General features: G+C 41.5%; 1 protein-coding gene across 2 annotated transcripts in view; it reads left to right on the forward strand.

The window, feature by feature from the left end:
• Window positions 1–2,068: 2,068 nt before the first annotated feature.
• Window positions 2,069–24,501, forward strand: part of TUBGCP3 (tubulin gamma complex component 3) — a 61,372-nt gene continuing 38,939 nt past the window's right edge. For both annotated transcript variants that reach the window (XM_068420321.1, XM_068420331.1), the window contains exons 1-5: window positions 2,069–2,226; window positions 14,545–14,652; window positions 16,498–16,565; window positions 19,910–19,987; window positions 20,619–20,836. In XM_068420321.1, the coding sequence (XP_068276422.1) occupies window positions 2,151–2,226; window positions 14,545–14,652; window positions 16,498–16,565; window positions 19,910–19,987; window positions 20,619–20,836 (548 nt within the window). In that variant the 5' untranslated portion in view covers window positions 2,069–2,150. The remainder of the gene's footprint in view (window positions 2,227–14,544; window positions 14,653–16,497; window positions 16,566–19,909; window positions 19,988–20,618; window positions 20,837–24,501) is intronic.

Raw genomic sequence — 24,501 nt, forward strand, 5'->3', positions numbered from 1 at the left:
GCGGTGCACCAAGCCCACCTGGCTGCTGCCATGTTTCAAACCACCTCTTACAGGACAGAGCAGAGGTAGGTTAGACAGGGCTCCAGCAGCACAGGAAGAAAAGTCAGGCTGATGAGAAGTTCAACATGAGCTGGCAGTGTGCGCTTGCAGCCCAGAAGGCCAACCGAATCCTGGGCTGCATCAAAAGCAGCGTGGCCAGCAGGTCAAGGGAGGTGATTCTGCCCCTCTGCTCTGCTCTTGTGAGACCCCACCCACAGTACTTTGTCCCAGCTCTGGGGCTCCCAACAGAAGAAGGACATGGAGCTGTTGGAGCAAGTCCAGAGGAGGGCCACGAAGATGATGAGAAGGCTGGAGCACCTCTCCTATGAAGACAGGCTGAGAGAGTTGGGGCTTTTCAGCCTGGAGAAGAGAAGGCTCCAGGGAGACCTTCTAGCAGCCTTCCAGTACCTGAAGGGGGTCTACAGGAAAGTGGGAGAGGGACTTTTTACTAGGGCAAGTAGTGATAGGATGAGGGGTAACGGTTTTAAACTGAAAGAGGGTAGATTTAGATTAGATCTTAGGAAGAAATTCTTGACTGTGAGGGTGGTGAGACACTGGAACAGGTTGCCCAGAGAAGTTGTGGATGCCCCCTCCCTTGAAGTATTTAAGGCCAGGTTGGATGGGGCTTTGAGCAACCTGGTCTAGTGGAAAGATGACCCTGCCAGTGGCAGGGGTGTTGGAACTAGATGATCTTTAAGGTCCCTTCCAACCAAAACCATTCTATGATTCTGTGATTCTATGATAATTATTCCCAAATTATGTATTTTGGGCTGGACCCAGCATAAATTTACTGAATCAAAGAAACAGAAGACAGACATCTTCGAAAGTCAGTGTCTGTGTTAGGGGGTGATAGGCCTGAGGAGCAGGTTACCGACAGCACTGCAGGCCAGCCATGCTTGGCTCTACCCAGAGGCCCAGCAGGACGGCTGGAGGTGGAGACCTCTGCAGGGGAGTGGGGCCACCCAGATGCAAGGCAGAGCAGTGCAGGGGGGATGTGGGTTGGGGATCTTCACACATTTTTCCAGATCCGCATTGATTTGTAACTACTTTGTGTGGAAAAGTTGCCTTGGTGTGCCATGACTCCCCAAGGCAGAGAATTACAGCAAGTGCAGCCACCCCACAGCTGCGCCTAACTTGCTCTTCTGTCAGGAGGAACGAGTGAGCCTGGTCTCCCCAGGATTTTGAGTGACAGGTGAGAGGGCGTTTTCCAAACGTGGAAAGCTGTTCCAGAATGGGAATGGCTCAGAGGTGACCTTATTGCAGTCTACAACTACCTGAAGGGAGGTTGTAGTGGAGTGGGAGTCAGCCTCTTCTCCCAGGCAACTAGTGACAGGACAAGAGGACATAGCCTCAAGCTTCGCCAGGGGAGCTTCAGGTTGGACGTTAGGAAGAATTTCTTCTCAGAAAGGGTCATTAGACATTGGAATGGGCTGCCCAGGGAGGTGGTGGAGTCACCATCTCCGGATGTGTTTAAGAAAAGACTGGACATGGCACTTAGTGCCATGGTCTAGTTGACAGGGTGGTTTCAGGGCAATGGTTGGACTCGATGATCCCAGAGGTCTCTTCCAACCTGATGATTCTGTGATTCTGTAATGTTCTATTCCCATTTTGGGGAATTTGGGGGACTTTTTTGCCAGGGCTGGCCACACATCGCAGGCCTCGCAGCGGTGGCCTGGGCCTGGTCACGGCCGCATTGCCTCAGGACGCCCGGGCCGCCCTGGGGCCCTCCGTGCCCTCCCCACGGGCTGCGCCAGGCCCGGCGGCGGCGCTGGGCGGCGGGGGGAGGGCGGTGCGGCGCCTGCCTCGGAACCTCTGGGCGGCGGCGGCGGCGGCGCGGCGGAGCGTGTTCGTGGCGGCGCGCTCCGATGCCGCCCGGCGTGCAGGGGCATTGTGGGTGCTGGGGCTGCCGCCGCTGCGGCTTTCGGCGGGTTCTGTTAAAATGGCGCCTTAGGCGGCGGGCGATGGCGGTGGCCGGAACGGGAGGTGTCGCCGGGTCCTTGCGCTGCTGAGCTGGGGGCGCCTCCTCTCCTCCCTTCTTCTGTCATCCCGCCGTGCCCCCAGCTCTGCCGCTCGCTCCCCCCCCACCGCCCCATACCACCTCCAGGGCGGCGATGGCGACTCCGGATCAAAAATCCCCCAACGTTTTGCTGCAGAACCTCTGCTGCCGCATTCTGGGCAAAAGCGAAGGTAACGGCTTTCTCCCTCCCCATCCCCCGCCATTCCCCCACCGACAGCCGTTGGACCCGCGACCGGGGGGGACGGGGGTGCAGGAGGGGGCGAGGAGGGCGTGCGAACCTCGGGACGGGGGACGAGGGGGTGCCGGGGGGGGGCGAGGTGCTGGCCCCGCCAGGCTGGCCGCCAAGGGCGTCCCCCTCGCCCCCTCGGCGGGGAGTGTGTTGGAGCCCGCCCCGGCCCGGCGCGGGTTACGGCGGCGGGGCTAGCGGTCCGGGCGATTGGCCTCGGGCCTCCGGGCGGCTCTGCTGGCGGCCGGCGTGGCGGCGGCGCCGTGAGCCGGAGCTGCGGGCGGTGGGTGCGCTGTGGCGGGAGGTGGGCTTGCGGCGTGTCCTCCTCCTGCCCCGGAGCGCTTGGCTGGCTCCTAAGGACGCTCCCCTCCCGTGGGGAGCGGGGCTCCGCTCCCGGGTGTTTGGGGCAAAAGGTGGCTCGTGTAGACGTTCGGGAATCGCCGCCTTCCTCCGGTTTCTGCTCAGGTGGAGCCTTTGACAGCCGCTAGGTCCTCTGCAGGTCCTCTGCATCCTGCTGCTGCTCCAGCAAGGAAATGAATCTTGCTGCTCCATCCTCCAGCAAGGGAATGAATCTCTTGCCTGTTTGCGTAAGTTTCTATCTGTTGCAATCAAGGCAAAGGCTCTGTTTTTAGTAAGCAGTTGGAGGGTGGAAAGGAAGAGGTACATTTTCTAGGTCTCCTTTTTAAGTTGCTCTGTGTATAAGCGTTGCTCACCAGACAGATTCATGCCATAGCTTTTGTTGTATCTATTTTCTTGTATGAGAGATGGCTTGCTTTCTTATTAGTAGTGGCTGTAAAGTCTTTGATGCGTTCTTTTCTCCCTCCATCCCACTCTCTTCTGACAAGTCATTCCTGGTTACCTTTAAGTATTTCCATGAGAGTAACTAATAATTTTGAGTATTGACCTGTTGTAAAGAATTGGGTTCAAACTGACTAAAACACGGCCTGTAAGTGAATTACTGCTATCTTAGAAGTCTAGAAAATTAATGACAAAGTGCAAATATACGTGTCTCGCTCAAACTTCATGTTTCCATCTATTGGAGGCAGCACCTCACTGTCTCACACACCATCCTTGTCTCTAAATTGGAAAGATGGGGGTTTAATGGATGAACTATTTGATGGATAAGGAACAGGCTGGATGGCTGCATCCAAAGAGTTGCAGTAATGTCTTAATGTTGAATGGAGATTGGTAACAAGTGGTGTCCCTCAGGGGTATGTATTGGGACTTACGCTGGTCAAATATCTTTATTAATGATGTAGACAGTGGCATCACGTACGCCCTTAGCAGGTTTGCAGATGACACCAAGCTGAGCGGTGCAGCTGATAATGCTTGAGGGAAGGGATGCCATCCAGAGGGACCCTGACAGGTCCCTGACGGGTAGGCCCGTATGAACTTCAGAAAGTTTAACTAGGCCGAGTGCAAGGCCGTGCACCTGGGTCAGGGCAATTCCCAGTATCGATACAGGCTGGGAGATGAAAGGATTGAGAGCAGCCCTGTGGAGAAGGACTTGGGGGTACTGGTGGATGAAAAGTTGGACATGAGCTGGCAATGTGCACTCGCAGCTCAGAAAGCCAACCGTATCCTGGGCTGTATCAAAAGAAGCGTGACCAGCAGGTCAAGGGAGGTGATTCTGCCCTTTCGCTCTTGTGACACCCCACCTGGAGTACTGTGTTCAGCTCTGGGGTCCCCAGTACAAGAAAGACATGGAGCTGTTGGAACAAGTCCAGAGGAGGGCCATGAAGATGATGAGAGGGCTGGAGCACCTCTCCTATGAAGACAGGCTGAGAGAGTTGGGGTTGTTCAGCCTGGAGAAGAGAAGCCTTCGGGGAGACCTTATTGCGGCCTTTCAGTACTTACAGGACACTTATGAGAAAGATGGAGAGAGACTTTTTACCAGGATTTGTAGTGATAATACAAGGGGTAGTGGTTTTAAACTAAAAGAGGGTAGATTTAGACAAGATATGAGGAAGAAATTCTTTACTGTGAGGGTGGTGAGACATGGGAACGGGTTGCCCAGAGAAGCTGTGGATGCCCCCTCCCTGGAAGCGTTCAAGGCCAGGTTGGATGGGGCTTTGAGCAACCTGGTCTAGGGGAAAGGTGTCCCTGCCCATTGGACTAGATGACCTTTGAAGGTCCCTTCAAACCCAAACCATTTTATGATTCTGTGATTCATCTGAGAAGCTCAGAAGAGTTGGGAAGAAGTTGGAATCTGTTTGTCTTCACTGAAATGTTGAGTAGGGACTCCTTCATAGAAACATTCTGTTGATCAGTTGAACTTGATCTTAAGGGTCTTTTCCAACCTAAATGATTCTATGATCAACAGCTGTTGATTGCTATGTTTTGTTTTTTTCCAAAATCTTTTCCCTCTCCATTGCATGTTTAAGTCTTCTGCAAGGCCATAAATTTCCCATTTCTAGAATTGCCAGTCTGTAATAATTCTGTGACAGGAATTCCTGGTGTGAGATTTTATCAGAATGTGGCAAGTTTCTACTCTTCCACTGTCTCCCCCCAAATCAGTGGTAGCTTCTAAACTGTTTAATACCTCTTGTGCTTTTATGTAACCACACATTTCTTTTAGCAACTGGTTTAACTGTATATTAAAGGGTATTTCACATCAGCCTACTATTCTAAGGTGCTATTATATCTTTGCTTTTAAAGCTGTTTCTTGCCTTTGACATTCTTTGGAAACTTTTTAATAATACAATTAATATATGTTCTTATTTAAGAGCACTTCAAACTTTCTGCTACCAGAAATCTCAAATTATTGTGCTAGTTCTGCTTCCAAAAAGAAAAAAAGGGGGGAAAAATTGAAAAAGAGATTGTCTTGCTTTATTGGAGTATTGGAGGCCTCTGTTAAGGACATTATTTCTATATTGCCTAATCCTGTTTTCTTCATGACTCTTTTTCTTAGATTTGAAAGGGGCTGCAATCTAAACTCAATCTAAGCTCGTTTCTTGGTATTGAGTGCCTTATCTAGGTCTGTGATACAAAACTTAAAAAGAGCATGGGAATAGAAACAAACCTCTGCGTTACCAATCAAGGTATGAGTATAGAGGAGAGGTGGCTCACTTCTACCGACTTTCGATCTAGCCTTCTTTTTGAAGCCATAGTTACTATACATCTCCATCTCTTCTGACTGGAATACTAAGTTTATTTGCAAGCAGTACATGTGAAAACGTGGAAGAGAACTCTGATCTTCGTTATTTTTTAAGTAATGTTGAACCTATTCCTGTATGCTGGGATTCTACTCATGTAACTAAAATGCCTTATGTATGTGTGTGGCTAATGAAAGGGGAAATTTTGCCCAAAATCTTGGTAAGCTGCTCCATGCAACCTGTAGCCCACTGTTCACTTGTGGGTTATCTGAGGACTTGTTTGAAGTAACAACTTAAAAAAAAAAAAATAATGTGGGTTGTCTGCCACATTTACCATCACCCATATTTTTATGCATGTGACAAAGAGGAAGCCCATCGTTACCCTGCTTTTTATTCTTGTTATGGGGGACTCTATCACTGAAGGCTCACCCTTCTAACATAAGACTTCTCTTGAAACAGTCAGCTGTAGTATGTTAGTTTGTCATCAGCTCAACTATTGATTTAAAGCGCGTAGAGACTGATAAATCAAAAAGTCTGAAAGAAATCTCGGTTATGAAAGGTGTGTATGGTGGTTGCTCTATGTCCAAGGAACAAATAAAGGCAATAAGGAAATTTTGTTAGTACCAGCATCCTGTGTGTTGAGGTAGATGCATGTGTCCATAGGTGGTAAGGAAATCACTAGACAAGTCATTTATTATCTTGTTGTTTTTCAGGCTTGTAACTCTAATTTCCTATCAGTGCAGGGTAAGTTTGAAGTATGGTATTTGTGTGTGATTAGTGGTCTACATGCAGCTTCCCCCCTTCTTGTGTCCTGATGCAGTTAGGCTGCTTTGTATATACACTGTCTCTTTTTTGAAGCAGACTTTACAAGTATTATCAGTTTAGTCTTTGGAAAGTAATTTATAATGTTCAATTACTTCTACAGAGTTTAGGGAAAAAAGCTTAGGTACTTAAGAGATCTTTAAATTTATTAGAGAAATTTCTAGTAAAAATTAGTTACAAGGTAAAACTAGGTACAAACAGCCATCTTTAACCATTGGTGTACTTAGCTGGCTGTGAATTTCTTGAAATCCTAGCTTTTGATACCTTCCTGGAATAAGTGCTCTGGTAAAATACAAGATACTGATGTAACTGGGTGAAATATTATGGGTAAATAATAGAAGGGCATTGAGATTTGAAGATCTAATGGTTTTTCCTGCCTGTATGTTCCATGAGTTTGTACTTCAGAAGGTTAGATCTACTTGGCTATGTTCCTTTTCAGCACTTGTGTTTTATTATGTTTGTGAGGAAGCTATGGCTTCAGAAGGAGCTGAAGGATTCCATTTATATAATGTCTGTATCATAATAATGCACTTAATGCTGATGTGAGATGAGCAGTCTTACTCTGCATCTGTGTCTACATCCCGCGACCCCGTGCCTGAAGTCCTCCATAAACCTGATGGAGCCTGTTGTCTGCTGGGGATTTTTGTACTTCTGTCTGTGATGGTCTTAGAAGGCCTTCACCTTCCCAACTAGTTAAAGATTTATGTTGAAGTGCATTTGTGCTGTAATGGAATGTGACTGCAGAGGCTCCCAGTGGTGGGTCTATCCTCTCTCTCTTCCCACTTTTTTGAGACCATTCGCTTAGCTTCCAAAATCAGTCAGCCACATAGACCTAGTTACTATTTTTTTGCAAACTGCTCTGCTTCTGAGAAATTCCTCACAAAATCCGCTGAGTTACATGGAAGAAGTCTATTTAAAAAAAAAGCCCAAACTCTACCTCAACTCTTTTTGGTAGAACTAAGGTTTGAAAGCTCTCTGTTCCTGTGCTTTTGCCAGTTCTCAAGTAAGGGCTTAAAGCTAGCTTCCCATGGCGTGATGCGTCTGCGGTCCCCCACTGCGGTTAGTTGGGGATCTCTGCACTCTGCAGTTGCTGCCATTGGTGACCTCTTTCTTCCTCATGTCCTCATAGTGTCTAAGAACTAGCGTGTTAGTTTTGCATTTTTGATCTTTGTGTTTATCCAGGCTATCCACCTCACTTTTACACTGTTACCTCTCTTGCAGAGAGCTTGCTTGTCTGTGCAGTAATTTCCATGGTTTTTTTTTTTTCCTTTATTTGTGAACTCCAGCAGTTACTCAGGGTTGCGTGCCTCCTTTTGGACAGTGAATTTAATCGTTCTGACAAAAAGCTGCTTGTTCTTAGCTGTCTTTCACAAACCTCTTGGTATTCTTAGAGACTTTGTAGACTGCTGTACAAGCTTGTCGGTTGTAAGAACTCTTAGTGCCTCTGATGGAGTCAAATGGCATTGCTGTAAATTCAAGCTACACCTATTTGTTTTTGAATCCTAAAAAGATTTTTGTGTGCCAAAGTGCTCCTGGAGGTGCACATGCTCTCGAAAGTGGTATTTCAGTCTTCAGAGAGCAGTTTGCAGTCTGAAGTCCATAATATGGCTTTAATTTAATCTCTGTAATCTTGGTGGGGGTTTTGTTATTGTCATGTGTGTGGTTTTTTAAATTTTTTTTTTTAAAGCTCTGAACTGTTGGAATAGATCTTAAATTTTCGTGGTGATGGGGAAGCACAGAGTTCATTCAGAAGGTGGAACGGAGGTCTTTTTACCTATGCTAGTAACAGAAGCAAATGCAAAGGTGACAAGTTAGGCAAAAATTCACAGTGAGGGGAAAGTTCTGAGAAGATTGTGTGACTGAGTTGCTGATAGTCCAGTGGGATGTTCCTCAAATAAATTTGTTTACTGACAATACAACAAAAGCCAGCAATATTAACAAAATTAAAGAATAGTTATGTGTCCTGTGCAGTGCTTCAAAGTTTGTGGACAACTTCGAAGTAAGGAAAGGCATGGGAGCATGTGTGGTTTGGGTTTTATTTTGTGGGTTTGTTTGGGTTTTTTTTTCCTTTGTAGGAGAGGAGTGTGGAGACTGGAAAGGTGGTTAGTTAAGAATAAAGTTAAAATGCTTCAAATAAAAACTTGCATGAACAGAATATTTTTACATTTACATTTTATAATGTGTTTTTACTGTTATTTTCCCTTCTGAAAGAAGTGAACTTACAACAGAGAAGCTTAAGATAGTTGACTAAAGCAGAAGACTGATGCAAAAATTTTTTTTTTCAGGAATAGTTCATAACTGCACTGGTCCTAGAATTACACTTCTCAAACACAATATTTTCTAGAGGAGCAAGCAGTTTTGCTTACAATGTGTGTAGATTCTCTTAAAAAATGAAATAGTAACACTAGTGGCATTCTAGATTAGTATTTTAGTTTATCAGTATGAGATCATTTTAATGCGATTGCTTTTTTTTTTCCTGGTGATGATTCATACCCGTGTAGAAGTTTTGATATAGTTAAAACAGAGAAGATACAGCAGCATTACCGTATTGACAAATTCAGTGTCTGCTCATGGTATATGTGAGAAGGTTCTCAAGCTTTACAGCTTTTCTTCCAGGCTCAATTTTCCAACAGCAGCACATTAGGTGTTTAGCAAACACTTTGTTACAGGAAAGAGGTTTTGTTTTTTTTTTTCTTCAGCACGTGTTAGATGGCAACATTGGTGTCCGAGTAGTTCGCAGCCGTAGTTGTTAGCTGGTCAGTGCCACATGTAGAGCGTTGAACATAGTTTAGAGTGTTTTTACAATAATTTTGCATCTGCGTTAAAGCAAAACTGTTGTTTTGCTGGAAAACAGCTGACTGGAAGAAGAGATAGAGGAGAGAGTTTGCTCATCTCTGAAGTCTTTCAAGAAAGTAAGTGATTACTGTCTGGTTGAGATAAGCCTTCTTTAGAATTGTCCTGTAGTTGAAAAATTATGCTTACAGACAAATTTAAAATAAGCAAGTGTCTTATTTCCAGGAAACCAGGTTTCTCACAATTGTGATACATTAACGTTTAGAAACAATGTTTCAATTACTACTTAGGTTTCCAGGACTTTGTTTTCCTCTGTAAACTTCAACAGACTCATAGCTGATGGTGTTGAAAGAAATGTATGACTGTAAACTGAATTTGAGTTCACTTCCTTAAATTATAGGTAATGTTAGAAGCTGCTTTTTAGTAACAGACTTGCTGGATTTCAGCATTTCCTCTGAAATACTGGCTTCTTGGAAGTATATCGTCTGTCTCTTTGTCTTTTGAACTTTTCCTTTAAACTTCACCTTTTGTCCTATTTCTGCTTGTTTTCTTTACATCCAGATTCTTCCTGTGCATTGCTTCTATAGTTTTTGCACATGCTACACTTGTATTTCCTGCAGCTTTAAAGTGCTGCAGTCTGACTTCTGAAGTAGTTCAATTTTAATACTGCTTTGTTTGTGGGAAAGTGTGAATGGCTGGGTGGATCTTTGAATTATTGATTGCTCTACTCAAAGGAGAGGGGTTTAAAAATTTTTTTAAAATTTTTTTTGGTGATTCACAAGTGCTGTTTCTTTGTTCAGCTGTATGGCTGCTTACCAGTATCATTAATTGTGTATGTATGTGTGTATTACTTAAGGGATATAGTCTGAGGGGGGAGTGGCTGTCTTTATCTGCCTTCACTGCTCTGATCAGACTCTGGAAAACAAGTCATGATCACTGTTGTTCCCCCCCTTACCCCGCAAACAGCTGCATCAATTTCATGCATCAGGTATGTTGAGCTTGCTGTTATGTAATAGATTCATGCCATAATCACTTTTTGATGAAGAAGGATGTACACATACGTAGATACATGGCTGTGTATTTTAAGCTGCCTGCTGTCATAATGGCTGTTCTTTGAGGAGGGAAGCAGTTAAATGTGTCTTAGTTATAAATCATGTGCATCTTTATTTTACTGACAGGTACCTGTATTAAGTTATGTTTAATCACTTTAGGTACTGGAGTTATTTTGCAGACTTACAAGAAATAATCAGCTGAAGAAATTCACGCAGTAGGGAGTTTTGTTTGTAAAAGAGAAGCTGGACTTGATATGAATAGAACACAAAAATTTGAATAAAATATAATATAAAAGCAGTCTTGCTATGATGCTATTGAATTGCTGGTGCAAATCTGTATGTGTAAAGAGCAGATAACTTTGTTCCATGTCGTCAGTAGTATAAGAGGTTTAATAATCAAAATTTTTTTATGAAATTGTAGTCTTTCAACTAGAGATCTTTCTCAGATGCCTTGTTGGGGCGGTATGGAAAAGACTATACTAAATTTCTGTGCTTTAACTAGTCTTGCTATGGTCGGTGTTGAAATAGAAGGTTATTATAGAAGTTTATATATCTTTCTTAAGACTTCCCAATTGCAGGAAAAAGGCCTGCTACTTACTATTGATAACGTATCTGTTGTGATTTTTAGTAGATTGAGGACTTAAGTTTAAACCTTCAAGGTTTCTGTCCAGAAATTTTCACATGTATTTCTTTGTCTCTCAGTCTTGCCATCAATATTCACTTGCACCACAGAACTAGAAGCACAGGTAGTCTTTTAAAAGCTCTAGTGTCAGAGGCAGATTGGAAAACACACAAATGGTAAAGTTCATAATTTTCTTCTGTTATTTGAGGTAAATCCCTATTTCAACATCATCAACCAAAAAAACCCCACCCAAACTTGTGGCAATGTATAGCAGTCTTTCTGAGTCAATTCTTCCAGAGAAATTAAATTCCTGAGAGTCTCTAGAGGTTCTGTGCACATCTTTCTTTGCTGGATTTTTTAATTATCTCATCAGGTGACTAAAGACAGTAAACCCACTTGATTTCTCTTTGTGTGGTTCTTGGTTCACTTGAATTTAATCTAAACCCCCAAAACCACAGGGAACAACAGAGAGGAAACATAGCACTTAAATTTTTGAAACACTGATATGAAAAATTTTGTTCAGAAACCAAAGAATTTTTAAAAATTGAATAAACACAGTAAATACAGCATTGCTTACGTGGAAAAAAATGTGCATTATTGTTCAGTGTAAATAAATAAAATCTAATGCTCTGATTTTTATTTTTTTCTCCAAGCATTAGACTTGCTGATAATCACAGTGTACATCATAGCATATACTGAAAAGTTAGTAGCAGCAGCTGAATGAGTAATGCTCAATTGTCTGGACATAGCAGAATTATTATTTTTTTTTAATCAACTACATATTGTCTTATTCAGCAGTCTTAATAAGATCAACATACTGTGACGTACTGCAAGATCATAAGTGTATAGGAAACAAGTTCGTTCAGTGTAGTTAAATATGTCTTTATTTCCTGTGGATTTGTGCCACAAGTCTTCTCTTCAGTAAAACCTCTGCGTTCCTCAGCTGCAATACTGCCAGCTTGTACTGTCGTTCCCTGTAGCTCTCTTCAGAAATTCCTCTTCTCTCCTCCTCCAGGTCCCCATTTCTTCGTGCTCGAGGGCAGGAGGCAGTACCTGATATTGCTACTTCTGTGCTGGCCGACCAGAGGGAATACTTAACTGCTGAGCTTTCTCTGTCTTCTCTTCCCCAGGGAGAGTTGTTTGAATGTTTGTTCTACCAGTCCCCAGCTTCTATGAAACCTGTTTAACTTGATATCCCTGAGACCTCTATCAAATATATTTTTAAAAAAATACTAAAAAGTTAAAGGGCAATCTCTAAGGGATAGAGTGGTGCAGGTGGACATAGAAATTAATTTCAGAACATAATTTTTCTTAGAAAACCAGGATAATGCATCTAATGAGTGAGGAGGAACTGTAGGGGGAAGTTCTTGTGGCTTTGTTGTGGTTGGGGTGTGTGTATCTGTGTTGTTTTGGTTTTTTTTTAAGAAGATATCTATTTATATGTTTTTTTAATTGCTTCTTTCTTTTTATATTTTTCTATAACTGTTAACTAGTTTACTGGAGATCCATTCTCCCCTGCTTTTTAGTGGAATATCAGTGAGAAAGTTGTTTGTTTATTCTAGATACATGTCATAACTGATAAAGTACTTTGGTATCAACCCTTGATCCTTCTCCTGACTTTAGTTCATCCAAGATGCTTGATCTGGAACTCTTAGCAATTTTATTTTTAGTTTGTAGCTCACGTTGAGTCACTATAACAATGTGCCAAAAAATGTGAGAATTACTAGAGAAGCCTAGCTCTTGCCTAACTGCTGCAGGTACACAGTTGAGGAATTAATGGAAGATAAAACTCTTACTATTGCTTGGGATAACTTAGTGCCAATATTTGACTTCAATTGGCCTTGCAGAATACTGCTGGAAATCTTGAGTTCTTATGTAATGACATGCATTATACTTAAGAATTACTCAGAAACACTTCCTCATACTTAACTCTTCCCTCCTGGCTCATTAGTTCAGTTTAAGCTATCGCTAGCTGAACTATTAGATTATTTTATACTTATATTTTCAAGTCTTTATTGCAAATGAGAGGTTCCTTAGTGTAACAGTAGAGCTATTCTTTCTGGAAGGCATTTAAATTATGCGGATTTGTGACCTTACAGTAGTCTGTAGTAGTCTATTGGCATTTTCTTCCCTGAAAGTAGAACAATATGCTTCCTCCTTTTGTAGGCCAATATTGTCAAATACTATTAAATATTAATGCTTCTGTCTGAGCAGACTTTTTTCCTGATTGTATGAAGTACTGCTTGTGTGAACTGGTTAATGTTTGCTGGTCTACAATTGTATTCTAGTAGATTAGGACCAGTGGGTGGTGACAAGACAGTCATAAATGGGCATTCAAAAAGAATGTAGTATATTCTGATTTCAAATTTCTCCTTTCCATAAATTTCTGGAGATTTTCATGCATTTAGTCAATAACTGACTCCTAGTGTCTCCCAGGTGATTTTTTTTCAATTGTAAATTTTAGTTAATAGATGATTCAATGCTTAAAATATTTCTGCTTCTAGTGGACCTTTACCTTATTCCATTTTTCTGTTCCTTTTGTACATATTTGCCCAGGCCAGCATCCTTTCTTTTTCCTTTGCTGAACCATTGCTGTGTTATTCTACAATTTTCTCTGAAAGTTGGCTACTTAACTGACTAAATAAAATACGTGAGGAGTCTGATGCATTTGGACACAAAACTGTTGTATACAAATCAGACTTAATATGCAGAATTGCTTAGATTTTTTTTTTTTTTCCTGGAGTGAGGAGGTGTAAGGATTCAAGTAGCTGACACCACGCATTTACACTTTCTTTTTCTTACGTACCTTTCCCCTCATGTTATTACAGTTATCCGTATATGAGGAGTAGAAATTTATCCAACATTTTGCACTTGTAAGGGCACTCGACATGTCTGTAGGGTTGTCGTTTATTGACTTTCAGGTCAATAAATGGGAACATGACTATGCTGTAGAAGCATTAATACTGAGCTGGCCCTATCGCAGCGTTACCAGAGAATTAATCTTCCCAGAAAGCCAAGACACTTGCACTAAAACAATACTATTCAGTAACAATATTAAAAATAGAATTATTGGATGATGAAGGAGCGGTGGAGGGAGGTCACTGGCTTGTGACCTCTTCATTAGTATCCAAATGTCCTGGTTTGGCCTAAACCAGGCCAATTTTCTCTCTCCCTTTTCCCTTTCCCTTTGGGGCGGGGGGGAGGGTTAACAGAGAGCATCTGCCACAGGTTTAAACCGTGACACCATATTATGCATTGGGATATGATGCCAATGTCTCAGAGCTAGCTTTGAACCTAAGTGGTGAAACCACGTGAACTGGTTTAAAACCAGAACACCTAGAAAGAACATACAAACTGGTAAAACAGCTGTTGTGGATATCTGAGTAAAGATCCACAGGTAGAATAATCCAGTCTGGGTGCCTGGTGAGAGAACGTGGCTGTATTGTTCCTATGCGTGAGCTGAATTGTGTGACTTTGTGCCAAGTCCCGCAGCATTTCAGTCTGTGGGGAAGGGCAGAGCCAGTTGCAGTGTGCTAATGCTCTCCAATAACTGGATAGGCCTAAGCGTCTCTTCCATCAGCATGGAATGGGAAAGGCTTATTCACAGATTTCAGTGCAGTTATTTTGCAGAGCACATGCAGGTGAGTGTGTTTGAAGTATGGCATTGATAATACGCTCATGGGTAAACTGGACTTCACTGCCCTCTGGTTAGAAGTGTGTCGAAGGATTACAGTATAACGTTATCTGATCTAAGCCAGGTACGTTTATGCCAGATTCAGCCATAGCAATGTAGTCTCATGTCTAACTTTTAAAAAAATTATTTTAACAGAACTTTAATACTCTGCTTAACTGAGAGAGTTTTTTGTTTCTTCTTTCAGCTGATGCAGCTCAACAGTTTCAGTATGCAGTGAGAGTTATTGGAAGCAACTTTGCTCCCACTGTTGAACGGGATGAATTTCTTGTAGCGGAGAAAATCAAGAAAGAGCGTAAGTGCATCTTTGTTTCTATCTTAGAAATAGACATGGAAGTTCTTCAGGAAGTTATTTGATCAGTTCATTCTTCTGAGACAACTCTGCCTCACAGATAGTTATCTAATCTGTTATTAATGTTCACCCCCTGAAAATCTCATGATGGAAATTCCATTAATTCCATAGTTAATATTTCTGAGTGGCTGTTTGTATTCACAGCTCAGATTTTCCTGAATGCTCAACTCAGACTTCCCTTGCTGCCGTTTCCTTTATATCTTAGCCACCATGAAAATAAAGAACAAGTAATATTGCACTTCTTTCACTTTAATAGTACTCAGACTTTACGAATTCATAGTTCTTTTTAGAAGACTGATATTTTTGTGATGCGCGCTTTAGAAATATTATACTTGGGCACAATTGACTTCATGAATACCTGTGTGAAACTTGCTGAAAGAGCATCCTGGGAACTGATGGAATTGTTTATGTGACTTACCTGATGTTTCTTGCCTTCAGTTTCTCTACAAGTTTATCTGCAACCACCTTCTCAAAACCAAAACATTAGACCGTGACAGTGTAAGTTATGTTGCAGTTACATTCCGTTGTGGTCTATGCTGCTCTGAGTCAAGTGTTGAACTGTGTGAATCCAATGGAGACGTGGTGCGTTCTTCTTGAAAAGCCAAATACTGCTTTCAGCAGATTACCTGCTCTGCAGTAGAATGTCCAGAAACAGTTGCTTGAAGTATGCTAATTAAAGCTTCATATTTGAGCTTTGAATATTCAGTCAGGGAGATTGAATTAGTGTAACTGAAGTCAGTGGTTGTAACTGTTTTAAAGTACATGTATATTTTTTGCTAATGTAGAGCTTCCATGACTTGCTGATAGGCAAATAAGCCCATCAGAATTCCTCTAGATGCAGCTCCAAAACACTGGAATCTACAGTATACACTTCCTGCCTGATGAGTTTCTACATGCTTTGGCTAGTACTAGGCAGCACAGCATATATTCTTTGGGCCTATTGGCAGGAGTTTTGAAGAGGACTATCTCCCTCATCTTCCTTCTCCCTACATTCAGCTTGTAGGCTGATGTTAGTGGTCATGTAACAAGTGACTGGATATATCCTTCGAACTTTACATTTATTTTGGAATTACTGTGCAGGAAGTGACTTATTTGGTGAAATGTACTTAGCAGTGGCTTTTGACGCTAATTAACATTTCTAACACTTAACAGCAATTTTTTTATTATTCTTCAGATGGTTTGGTTTGTTTTTTTTTTTTAACATGGCTCTTCCTGATGTAACACTGATTTTCTGAAGACATCTTAAAGCTTGAAGATATTTTTCCTCTGAGCAAAGACTTCTGTTATGTAACTGGCAGTGATTGAGACTGTTATTTTTCTTAGTATATAAAAGTTACGTGACCTTGGAATTCTGCTTGACTTTGAGCAAGTGGCATTACTACTTTTTGTTTCTTGCTTTTATTGCCTAAAATAGGAACAATTACACTTAGTTTTGTGAAGGGGTGTATAGCATTCTTTAACCCATATCTGCTTTCAGTTATGTTTTAATTCCCTAAACCTACAGAATGGCAGACTAGACTTTAAAAGGGCTCTTATTTAGAAGGTGTATACCTTTATTGCTCTAAGAAAAAAAAGTACTTACATTGCATCACTTCTGATGCAAGAATTTTCAGGGCTAGAATGTAGATAACAGGCAAACAGGCAAAACCGTGTGAATAAATAGAATGAAACAGTAAAGCATCATTACGCTTTATTGGATACGTTTTCCAACTTACCACACGTGTAAATTTCAGACATGACTATTATCCTTCTTTCAATTTGTTAATCTGTATTTCTTTTTTTTAATAGTTGTGCGACAAAGAAGGGAAGCAGATGCTGCTTTGTTTTCAGAACTCTACAGAAAACTCAGTTCACAGGTAACGTATTAAATGTCTAAAGAGTAAAGAAACTAAAAGCATCCACATACATCCTTGTGATGTTATAGTGTGGTTTTGGAGAGTGCTCAGGCCATTAACTTTTTTTTGTTTGTTTGTTTTACTGTGAGGATGGATGAATACTGGAACAGGTTGTCCAGGAAACTTGTGGAGTCTCCATCCTTGGAGACAGTCAAAACCTGACTGGACACAGTCATGGGCAACCTGCTGTAGACCCTGCTTTGAGCAGAGGGGTTGGACAAGATGATCTTCAGAGGTGCCTTCCAACCTCAACCATTTTCTAATTTTTGTGAAAAAGTTTACAAGTTACTTTTTTCCTTTTTTTTCTACTATGAGCTGTTTGCTATTAATTAGAAATTAATTTGGTTTGAATTGTAAATCAGAAGAGAATAAAGGATACATTTTTAGTTTGAGTACAGTTACACGAACGGGCACTTCATGTGAAGGAAGGAACTCTGTAAAAACAGAAGTGTTCTTTTTTTTTTTAGTATGTTAAACTGATGAATTTTCTCGTCGTTTATTTTACAGCAATGCCTTGCAAGTATATTGACTTTATTAATAGTCCTCATGCTTCTGAATTTTTAAGTGCTCCACATCTTTAATGTTGAAGGTTAAGGGTTTGCTGACTTTGGTTCTGCTAGCACCGGTGTTAATCGAAGAATATCACATGTTGATATTCTGACAAAAGATGCTAGCATATAGAAAGCCCACGATGCAGGAACATGGATTAGGTGAAAGGGGGAAAAGATGCGAGGACAGAAATTTAGCGGAGGAAGGTGAAAAATGACTGCTGCTACTCTGTTCTGGATTCTTCATAAAACTGAGTATTTATCAACGTAGAATATGGTGAGCAGTAATAAAACAAGATTCCCAGCTGCTATTTGCACATACCTGATTTTTGACAACAAAAATTAATTGATGTAAAAGATGATGTTTTCTATATAACAGAAAATTTGTCCTTATTTTGCTCTTTGTATTTAGGAGAAAAGTTTTTCTTTGTTCTTATGCTTTTTATTAATGAATTTATGTATAGATCGTGGCTAAGTTTTAGAGGATAATACTGAGATTTTAAGAGTACAAAAAAGTGATTCTGTGGAGAGTATGACTAGTCTGAACTCAGTTCTGCTGCTCCCCTCATCCGTACTTAATTTACTCATTAGTTTCTTAGTGCTCGGAGCTGGAGTTACTGTGTAACTCTTCCTGTTTTCCTTATCCTGTACGTTTGTGTGTTATTTGCATTTGTACAGTGAAGCCAGTGTCACTAGTTTGCATACACCTGTTCCAATGACCTCAGCCATTGGTTTCAGCATCTTCTTGCTTGTATTACACCCTGTGATTTTATTCTTTTAATACAGATTTTCTGGAACGTGTTTCTGTAGCTTGTGTACTATGTTGCCGTACCATTGCATTTGGCAAGCAACATAGCTGCAGAGCATGATGGCTGTAAACTTTGAAACAAAATGCCTTGTCTGTGTTTGTATCAGTGTGGCTGTTCTTCTGAACAGGTAATACAAGCTTACATCAGCTGTCTCATGTTTTGCTGCCTGCTCAGATGTTTGAGGTTCTTTTGACATTATTTTTTTTTTTTCTGTGCTAGCATCTTGTGCACATGAAATGGTATCATTTGAGTACTGCTTTCTTCAAAATTCACTCTTCCAATTATTATTCTATCTGCTGTTAGGTTTATTACTAATCATGGACAGTCATTTCTTTTCCCCATGAGCCTTAGGGAAGGGCATGAAAGGAATATACATTTTCTGAATCAGTGAGGCTTTTTCTTCCTCCAGCAATTCTCTTGAAAGCAACTAGGAGAAAGAAAAAAAGCTTGCGTGAGTCTGTTTTGACTTCATTCATCAATTACTCTAAAGAGAAAAGGAGGTCAGTGCTTATTTTAGTGGCAACTTGCCAGGTGAGCAAACCATGAGAGTTATTCTATCCAGGCCAGCAGAAGAAGCAGTAATGTTGCTGCTCCTTCTTCACCAGTTGTTAATGAGTTGCTGGATTAGTTATGTGAAACAGATGCAATACCTCTACTTTTGCTTGTTGTTGAGATCAAAGCAGAAGATAATAGACTTCTGCTCTACAAAATAACATAGAATGTCTCCTCCTACTCATATAATAATATAGAGCTTTGGTAGGTTTGGTTAGTGGGCTCTGTCCTGAAGAAAGAAACGCTCTATGGCCAAAGTTCTTATACCATGTAACATATACACACTAAATGCACAATTTGCAGAGAAACAGGAGAAGTAGAAAAAGGTGAGAAAGGAAATATGTTTAAAAAAAGAGAATTTCAAAGTGACCTTGAAAGCACTTTTTGCAAGACTGATAGCACTGAATTACATTGCTTCATAAGGGATGGGATCTTTGTTGAATCTTGATGTGACTAAAGTTTACTTTATATTCAGCATTACTTAGTATTCTAGACCATACGTGTATGAGGGAACTTGTGTGAGTTTCTTTGACTTACTCCACTACTTAATCTCCGTTATAAGGCTCTGTGTCCTTGATCAATTCAGGTACAATTGTTAGTGTCCCAGAACTACAGAGTAACATGTCTAGAAACATATGCGTATCTAAAACATTCTGGTATTTGCCGGAACTCTTCTCTCCAAAGTATTCTTTTTGTAGCTTGGGATTTAGCATTGTTCTGAATTCTGCTGGTAAGCTTTCTGCTAAGATCTAAAGCTGCCGAGAGTGTTATTCTAATAGTCTGTATGTATCTGTAGACTTGTCTGTTTGCTAGAGACTATATTGTATATCCCTGAAGTTTCACGTTAACAGTGTCTCTATCTTAAGCTGTGAAAATTTTGGTAGCTCTCTTAAATGGCATTTAAAGTAATAGAAATTGAAACCGTCAAACTTTTGAAGCTTCCCCGTGAAGGAGACTGAAGGGGAAAATAAAGAAAAGCTATTTATTTGCTTAAAATTGTAGCAAAAGTTTTCCTTCTTCACCTTTATCTTAGAGTTGCATCCACATCTGAGATGTTTTACACGGTGAGAGTGTGTGGGAATGCTGGTAAAAGTTCAGCTCCGTATAAACCTCTTTCTTAGTAGCTATGATTTTTAAATTGAGTGTACTTGCCGATCTCAGAGCAGGTGAGGGTTCATGATTTGCACACAGTGGAGAAAATTCATAAAATTAGCAATACAGAGGCTGCACTGCACGTTCCCAGTTTACTCATGAACATGGCTCTGAGTTGGTTTTATTTGTGTGGAAAATTGATTTATATGTGTACATGTTAGTAGGCTGGATAATTAAAAAAAATCCATTATTATCTAATTAAAACAAACTCATTTTTGTTTGTCTTCATCTTTTTTTTTTAAAGGGCATTTTGAAAAACAAATGGTCAATACTCTACCTCCTGCTTAGCCTTAGTGAAGACCCACGTAAGCAGTCTAACAAGGTAGGTGAGGAGACCTTTGTTTACTTCTGAGAAACAGTGAATGTGTGTCACTTATGTTAGCTGTCATTAAGAGTCACTATCCAGACTTAACCAACACCTCAGATGTGCTTGTGGTGGTTGTGTGTGAGGCTGAAAGGAAGAACACACTTGACACAATTCTGCAGTTTTTTTCTGTGTAACTTTTTTATACTAAGTAAGTGTAAAATTATGAGCTGTCCAACGTTTGTAGCCGAAGTTGTGACTTTATTAGATGGGTGGGGGTTTTTGTTTGCTTTCTTCTTGGTGGTGTAGTGTCTGCTTACATGCTAATAAGTTTGAAATGGAGTAGGGAAAGCAAAATTCCTCCTTTGGTTGCAGCTCTGCTAGCACCAAAGTGCTTTTTGCAGCTATTGCTAATGACAATTTCCAGGCAAAAAAAAAAGCTATTTTGCCAAAAGTACTTTGATGACTGTAAGGGACTTGCTTTTTAGTCATTATAATTGTAACAACAAAGTTTTCTTTGCATAAGCATGGTCTTCAGTTATTTTTTGCGTTTTTTAATATTACACTCCTGTTAACTAAAGACATGACTTAAAGCAACTCGCGAATCTTTACTTTTTATTCTTCCATTTTCAAATCCTCTCCTTTTCAGGTATCAAGTTATGCCACACTTTTTGCTCAAGCCTTGCCACGGGATGCTCACTCAACCCCCTATTACTATGCCAGGCCTCAAAGCCTTCCACTGAATTACCAAGACCGCAGTGCTCAGTCTGCCCAGAGTTCTGGCAGCATGGGGAGCAGTGGGATCAGCAGTATCAGCCTGTATGCCCTGAATGGGCCAACGCCAACTCCACAGTCACTCCTTCCAGGGTAAATGAAACTATTCTGCCTTAGAAATAAATTTGGGGAAGACTAGAGATGATCTGGTTTTGTTTTTTTTTTTTTTCTTTTTCTTCTTTTTCTTTCCTACACCCTTCACATTTGTATACCATTGGAAATACCACTGTAGGTGCATAGAAACTGAGTTCCTTAGCTGAACAGTTCTGAATATCAAATACTGTTATGTGACCATATGAAGCTGTAAATGGCTGGCCAGGTGTATCCATTCTTAAATTTATCTTAGCTATCTGCTGAACAGCTGATATTTTACTGGATCCACTCTTTTGGATTCTAGTGCCAAGTCCTCTTCCAAATTCCTGAGTATTTGAAACCCTTTAAAATAGTCTTTATCTTTCTTCTGTAAACACCTTGGATTTAGAGTCTTCACTCAAGTTCCTTTTACAAAGCATTCCTCAGCCAGTGTCAAATTAGTAGACTTAACATCCTCCATTTTCAAATGGATGACCTTTCTTGCATGGTCTGACTTTCTTTTAGGCATGTTCACAGGTGGTTGGCTGTTGTACTAGAGCAGTCTTACATCTTGAGTGGATGGGTGTTTTTGGAATAAAAATGTATGCAAGAGTTGATTAAAAATCCTAAAACACCTACTGTTCAGCAAGTGTCTGTTCATACCAAGATGAATCTACGTTTAGAACAGAAACATTTAAATACCAAATAGTTCAGATTTTTGATGAGTAAAAGCTGGCCATTGTAAGCCATGAGATGACACAAGTATTGACTCTGTTAAATAAGCCAACAAAGACAGTAACATGCTCAAAATCTGGGCCCTTCTTGTGCCATTGGATATCATGTTGTGTTACCCGTGCAGCTCTACAAAGCCTGACAGAGATGCACTGCACAGAGTCTGTGTTCCGTGGAAGGAAAATGAATGTGTTCATAGTCTGTGAGAGGGAGTGGTTCAACGGTCATTCTGTAATAGATAACTGGATGTCTCTATACATTGCTTCATAGAAGTTGAGCATGGAAAAGTGAACAGAATGTTATGAAACTTGTAAAAGTGAGGACTGTACTTATTTGCATAGCTGTTTCGAAAAAGTCTGGAAATAAAGCCTTTGTCCAAAAACAACAGGGACATCACTTCTCAAGAAACTGTGGTTAATGTCAGAAAGACTCACGAGAACATAATAAAAGAAAAAAATTCACCTTAAGGGATGCAGAAATGAGCAAAGCCCTGTTATTTTCACAGAATCACAGAATGTTAGGGATTGGAAGAAGGGACCTCGAAAGATCATCTAGTCCAGTCGCCCTGCCGGAGCAGGATTACCTAGATCATATCACACAGGAACGCATCCAGGCGGGTTTTGAATGTCTCCAGAGAAGGAGACTCCACAACCTCTCTGGGCAGCCGGTTCCAGTGTTCGGTCACCCTCACCGTAAAGAAGCTTTTCCTCATATTTATGCGGAACCTCCTGTGTTCCAGCTTGCACCCATTGCCCCTTGTCCTGTCAAGGGATGTCACTGAGAAGAGCCTGGCTCCATCCTCTTGACACTTGCCCTTTACATATTTATAAACATTAGTGAGATCACCCCTCAGTCTCCTCTTCTCCAAGCTAAAGAGAGCCAGCTCCCTCAGCCTCTCCTCATAAGGGAGATGTTCCACCCCCTTAATCATCTTTGTGGCTCTGCGCTGGACTCTCTCTAGCAGTTCCCTGTCCTTCTTGAACTGAGGGGCCCAGAACTGGACACAGTATTCCAGGTGTGGCCTCACCAGGGCAGAGTAGAGGGGGAGGAGAACCTCTCTTGACCTGCTAACCACACCCCTTCTAATACACCCCAGGATACCATTGGCCTTCTTGGCCACAAGGGCACATTACTGGCTCATGGTCATCCTGCTGTCCAGTAGGACGCCCAGGTCCCTTTCCCCTACGCTGCTCTCCAAATAATTTAACCGAATTCCTTATTTAAGCCTGACTTATGGAAATTTTAATTAATTTCTTACCTTTCTCATAACTGGAAGAGAGCAAAACACCATATTTTTGTCTCTTAATTCTCCTCCCCACCTCCAATAGTCATGAAACAAACACAAAATCAGAGTAGGTGCATTTTCAGAAAGTACCACAGCTTTATTTTGAGTTGAAGGGTTTTTTTTTTAATACAGTGTATTTGAGATGATTTATAGAATTCATATTACGGAAATTATAACCAGTGCTCACACAACTGGATTTTATTGTTATTAATATGCTTTACAATACAAATACTTACTTGACTCTGTCAGTATCTTGGGTACACAAGTAGAGGATACCTTTAAGGTAGGAACATTGGGGGAGGACTATGCCCCACAACTGAGTGAGGAAGTGGTAGACCAGGTTAATAAGCAAAAGGTGCAGGGTGATGTGGTCAAGAGAGACCTTGAAAACAACATAGCAGGGCAGAAGGGGGTCTGCCCAGGTGTGTGCACACAAATGAGGAATGGGGAGAGGACAGCCTTGTAAGGGAAGTTCTCATAGCTTTTCTGGGACATCAGTACAACTTTGCTGGAGTGCCTAAACAGTAACACATGTAGCATGGGGAACAGACAGGGAGGACTTGAGATCTATGTGCAGTACTAGGCCTGTGATCTCACTGACATCACAAAAACATGGTGGGATAGTTCGTACTACTGAAGTGTTGTAGATGGTGGATGCAGGCTCTTTGGAAAGGACAGGCTGGGATGGCAAGGAGAGGAAATGTTTACATGAGAGAGCAGCAAGAACATATGGAGCTTTGCCTAGGGACAGATGAGGTGCTGGTGAAGACTTTATGGGTTAGGATTAAAGGGCAGACCAACATGGGTGATGCTGTAGTCAGCATCTGCTGTAGACTACCTCATCAGGAAGAAGTAGATGAGGTCTTTAGACAACTGGAAGAAACCTTAGATTTGCAGGCCTTGGTGTTAATGGAGGGCTTTAATCACCACAATATCTGCTCGGGGGGAGTGCTGCAGGGAATGAGCAATCCAGAAAGTTTCTGAAGTGCACTGATGGTAACTTTCTGACACAGGTGATTGAGGAGATGATGAGGAGATGTGCTTTGCTGGAGCTGACTTTTTTACAGACAAGGAAGAACTGGCTGGGGAGGCAAAGGCTGGGGACAGCCTTGGCTGTAGTGACTGTGAGATGGTGCTGTTCAGGATTTTGAAAGGAGGAAGTGTGGCAGAAAGCAGAATCCCATCCCTGGACTTCAGGAGAGGAGACTTGGGCCTCTTCTGGCATCTGCTTGGAAGAATCCCATGAGAGACTCCGCTGGAGAAGAGAGGTGTTCAGGAGAGAATAGAATAGTTCAGTTTGAAGGGTCCTACAGTGATCATCTAGTCCAAGTGCCTGACCTGAGAGCTGGTTGATATTCAAGGATGACCGCCTTCAAGCTCAAGAATGGTCCACCCTGACAAGCAGGAATTCAAGCAAAGGTAGCAGGAGGCCTGCATGAATGAACAAGTTGCTCATGACAAAACTCAGACATAAAAAAGTGTACAAAAGATGGAAGCAGGGGGAGGTGCAGAGGGGCATCCAGGGTGCAGGGAAAGCCCGAGCTCACCTAGAGTTGAATCTATCAAGGGACATGAAGGGCAATAAGAAAGAATTCTGGAAGTACATAAGCAGTAAAGGAAGGAGAGAGAAAACATGGGCCTGCAGCTCAAGGGACAGGGGCTGTCGTAA

The sequence above is a fragment of the Nyctibius grandis genome, chromosome 2 (assembly GCF_013368605.1).
Source record: "Nyctibius grandis isolate bNycGra1 chromosome 2, bNycGra1.pri, whole genome shotgun sequence".
Taxonomy (NCBI): Eukaryota; Metazoa; Chordata; class Aves; order Nyctibiiformes; family Nyctibiidae; genus Nyctibius; species Nyctibius grandis.